Source organism: Akebia trifoliata, chromosome 3 (genome assembly GCF_017979445.1).
Source record: "Akebia trifoliata isolate Shusen 1 chromosome 3, ASM1797944v1, whole genome shotgun sequence".
In the NCBI taxonomy this organism is placed as follows: Eukaryota; Viridiplantae; Streptophyta; class Magnoliopsida; order Ranunculales; family Lardizabalaceae; genus Akebia; species Akebia trifoliata.
The window spans coordinates 56373168-56377616 of record NC_141377.1 but is presented as its reverse complement, the minus strand read 5'-3'; the positions used below and the strand labels follow the sequence as shown (position 1 = coordinate 56377616).

At 34.7% G+C, this 4449-nt stretch overlaps 1 protein-coding gene across 1 annotated transcript; it reads left to right on the top strand.

The window, feature by feature from the left end:
* Window positions 1–1441: 1441 nt before the first annotated feature.
* LOC147408209 (haloacid dehalogenase-like hydrolase domain-containing protein Sgpp) lies at window positions 1442–4243 on the top strand. The gene is made up of 5 exons (XM_086437095.1): window positions 1442–1683; window positions 2774–2888; window positions 2978–3132; window positions 3467–3728; window positions 3846–4243. The coding sequence occupies exons 1-5, from the start codon at window positions 1649–1651 to the stop codon at window positions 4017–4019; spliced, it is 741 nt and encodes a 246-aa protein (XP_086293221.1). The 5' UTR covers window positions 1442–1648; the 3' UTR covers window positions 4020–4243.
* The last annotated feature ends 206 nt before the right edge of the window (window positions 4244–4449 follow it).

Here is a 4449-nt window from a genome sequence, read left to right as displayed (position 1 = left end):
ATAATTTAAATTGTGAAATATACTTCAAAAAAAAAAAAAATTTCAAAATTTACTTTTAATTCATTAAAAAGGAACATTGAGTGAAGGCCAGAAACATAATCTTGTACTTCACGTAGTAAACTTAAATTAAAAAAGAAAAGAAAAGAGATTTCTAATAAGAAAAATATTTTTCTTATTATCATAATAAGATTTTTAGCCTTACTAAAGGTTGTTTTCCTCAAATGGATTATCACATTAGCAATCCAATATCATAATCCTCTAGATTTCATATTAAAAAAAAGGTTAGATCCATTTTTTTAAAACCGTTAATCAAACGTTTTGAAAATGAATAGTTAACGAATTTTCACCTAACTCCCAAGTTTAAAATTAAAATTCAACAGTGAAAAATAACTTATTTTTTTATTTTATTTTTTCAGAGTGCATAGAATTTTTTCCTCTACAACCCTGTAGCATCGGATCATGTTTTTAGATGCCACGTGTTAAAATCTAACTAAGTTAGTAAGGAGCTAGTGGGGGCAATTGCTCTCACAGAACTTTGAGACACCCCTATATTTTCAACTAATTACATGTCCCATTTGTCTCCACTCCCTCACCTCTCTCCCTATTTGCCCCCACACCCTTATCTCCCTCCAATTTTTACCCCCACACCCTTACTTCCCTCCAATCGTATTTTTCAGCACAACTAATTTTCCCACCATTCAAGTTCAACTATACAACTAATCATAGTTTGCCCCCACTACAAGAAAATCCTGGCTTCGTCCCTAGCTATTCGCACTCATGATTTTTTTTTTTGTAGGGATTGATTAGTTGCACACCACCAATCGTTGGTTGTATACTAATTTTATTTTTAATTTTTTTATAACCACTTTTTTAACCTACTAATTGCACTTTAATACCTTAGGGTTTAAAGTTTATTTATCTTCCAGCAACTTTGTAGTCTCTACTCATGTTTTATTTTTCTTATAATTGAGTTTGCTTATGTTTTTTTTGGAATCAAAGTATTTATTTCAAAATGATTTTAAGATGTGTAATTTTATAAACATGATTTAGAAACGATTAAGTATTACTTGTAAAAATTAGTGAATGAATAATAATTTCTATGAGTATGGTCGAGGAAGAAAAAAAAAATGGAGAAGCAAAGAGTAAAATTTGCGAGTGATGGAGTGCAATTGGTAATAGGTGGTTTGCAACTAGTCATGCACGTTTTATTGGAATCTTAAGGTGATATTCCTAGGCCGTACGTTGGACAGTGCAACTTCGATGGAATCTCAGAACTTTTCAGAAGCGTGACGTGGCATGTGCATGAATCACATATTTCTTTTCTCGGGTACAAAACTGTACATATTTATGGAGATGTGCAATTGTGTATCCCGGTGAAAAAATCTATGGTAATAGAAAACCAAAACAGCTAATCACTGGGAGTTTCTCTCTCCTCTCTTCTTTGAACAATTTTCCGAGAGATTCGGATTTTTTTTGTTTTTTGTTTTTCTGCAATAGTATAATAATACTGTCACCTAATTTTCTCGATCTTCATCACCATTGCCTTCTCCCTCGGATCTCCTCTGAAGGACCCATCACCAAACACCAGAAAAAGTTTTACTTGCAGAGAGAGTTTCTGTAGATTCTTCACTATATATTCCTTTCAAATATGTCGATTTCCTCGAATTCTCACTCTTTAGAGAGGTATTGTTGCTCTCCATTGATATTTAAACTACAGATCAAATCATCCAATATGGTCTCTCTCTCTCGTTAATGTAGAAATGGAGATTTTGGTTGTTGATGTTAAACTAGAGTTAATTTATGGAGTCCGAATGAATCTTGTTTGACCAACACATTTGGTCTCTGGTCGGAAAAATTGGTTATTTATTTATTTTTTTCTGAAAATTGTTTATGTTTATGGTCATACCCATTAATTGAGAAATGGAGATTTTGGTTGTTAATGCTGAATTAGAACTAATTGATGTAGCTTTATTGGATGAACCCATTTGAGTTTTGATCAGAAAAATTTTGGGCTTCTTCAGAAGTTTATATTCTTACCCATTGATGGAAAAATGGAGATTTTGATTCTTAATTTTGAATTGGAGCTAATTGATATTAGCTAGAATCTATAAAATAAAATAAATAAAGAAGAAGAAGAAGAAATATATTGGCTAGACTTAGATCTTGTTTGACAAATCATTTGAGATGTGATAAGGAAAAATGGATTTTTTTTCTCAGTATTGTTTGTACTTCTTTTCATATCTATTAATGGAGAAATGGAGATCTTGGTTTCCTAATAATGAACTGAATCTAATTGATGTAGGCCGATTGGATTAAGTTCTGATTTGAAAAAAAAAAAATATAGTTTTTTTTTTTTTTCTCCCTTTCTTCATAAAAATTATGGAGAAATGGAGATTTTGGCTTTTAATGCAGAATTGGAGTTTAGTGATGTCCATCTTGTTTTACAAACCCATTTAAGTTCCAAGTAGAAGTATTTAATTTTTCTGAAAATTGTTTATACATCTGTTCATTACCATTATGGAGAAGTGGAGATTTTGTTTTCGCTGCTGAACTGGATCTAATAGATGTCACTTGATCGGATTTAGTTCGACAAACCCATTTAAATTTTAATTAGAAAAGTCCCGATTTTTTAAAATTGTTAATGTTTTTGTTCATAACCGTTATGTAGACATGGTTATTTTGGTTTTAAATGCTGAACTAAATCTATTCAATGGCACAATGTTCCTTTCTTGCCAATTCAAGCTAACTTGCTTGCTTCATTTGGTTGGAACAGAAGAGGTTCTCTTGCTAGTCTCGCTCCTCTTGAAGCCATACTATTCGATGTAGATGGAACGCTTTGTGATTCAGATCCTCTTCACTATGCCGCTTTTCGTGAATTGCTTCAAGGGGTATATTACATGTTTTTGCATGAAACCTACAATCGTTTCCTGTATTTTGTTACTCGTTGGATCAATTGATGTAAAGGGTGTTTTTACAGGTGGGTTTCAACGGTGGGGTCCCCATCACTGAGGAGTTCTTCGTCGAGAACATCGCTGGAAAGCATAACGAGGATATCTGTCATGTCCTCTTCCCTGATTGGGATATCCAGAAAGGCATGAAATTCATGGATGATAAGGAAGCTATGTTTCGCAGGTATCCTCAAATAACTATCTACTTATTGATTTCTCCCTCTCCTACTCATAATATTTGGCTGCGTTTAAGAGCCCTACCGTAGTAATAGGGGCACCCACGAACTATTGAAAACTTAAGTTTTACCATTATTAGAGCACCTCTCCTATTTCGACATGTTGACATGCCTCCAGAAGGTTTTTTTTCCCTTTGTCGACATAAAGAAATAAAAAAAGTGTGGTCCTGAAATCTATCGAGGTGCTCAAATCGTAGAAATAAGTTAAAAGGATACCCTTACCAAGAACTGGGGAGCCTTCAAATACTTACACCAATTTGTTCTTAATTCATGGCTACACAGATTGGCATCCGAACAATTGAAGCCCGTGGATGGTCTAAACAAATTGCGGAAATGGATTGAAGATCGTGGCTTGAAACGGGGTGCTGTAACTAATGCTCCAAGACCAAACGCCGAGCTCCTGATCTCAAGCCTAGGCCTGTCTGATTTCTTTGAGGTGGTTGTGCTCGGATGTGACTGTGACCGAGCGAAACCATTCCCCGATCCTTACTTGAAGGGTCTTGAAGCCCTCAAGGCATCCCCCAATCACACTTTCGTATTTGAGGTAAGCTCTCCCCCCACCATAACTACCACTCAAAAAACCCAAAAAGAAGAAGTGTCCTTCAATGAAATTTTAAGTTTTGTTGGTGTGGTTAACAAAGTTTGGTTTTCGCTTGTTAAGGATTCTGTATCGGGGATAAAAGCAGGGGTGGCAGCTGGGATGCCAGTTGTGGGTATAACCACGGGGAATCCTGCCCACTCACTGATGGCAGCGGGCGCCACCTTCCTTATTAAGGACTACAATGACCCGAAATTGTGGGCGGCATTGGAAGAGCTGGAGAGAAAAGCTGCATGAACAACAGTTACTGCTTAAATTGGTAATGATCCATATACATTTATTAGAAGATTTATTGGAATATTCAGAAGTTATAGTTAGAAAATTTAGTTGAAGAATGACTTATTGAGGATCAACAATAATATAATTCCTCATAGGTAGTATAATTAATATGAACTATTTTAAGGTATATTTAATCAAGATTTTGTAGTCAACAATTTAATGCATATGGATTTAAAGCTGAACAGGATTCTTTTAGCAGACCTTTAAGAACTTAGTGAGATGAGTATTATGTCCTGATTACTGAACCTTAACTAAGAATGTGTTTGAGACTCAAAACATACTTTTACTTAAGATTAGTTTCTTCTTCACTATATATACTCCCACCTGTGGAGCTCATGTGGATTAAATTTTAGGCAATCCAACCATATTGTCAATGCCATGAGGACCA

Excerpts from the sequence above, each read along its gene's own strand:
- LOC147408209 (XM_086437095.1), top strand. The coding sequence starts at position 1,649 with ATGTCGATTTCCTCGAATTCTCACTCTTTAGAGAG. Across the intron at positions 2,889-2,977 it reads TTCGTGAATTGCTTCAAGGG|GTGGGTTTCAACGGTGGGGT; the intron begins GTATATTACATG and ends GTGTTTTTACAG. Across the intron at positions 3,729-3,845 it reads ATCACACTTTCGTATTTGAG|GATTCTGTATCGGGGATAAA; the intron begins GTAAGCTCTCCC and ends TCGCTTGTTAAG.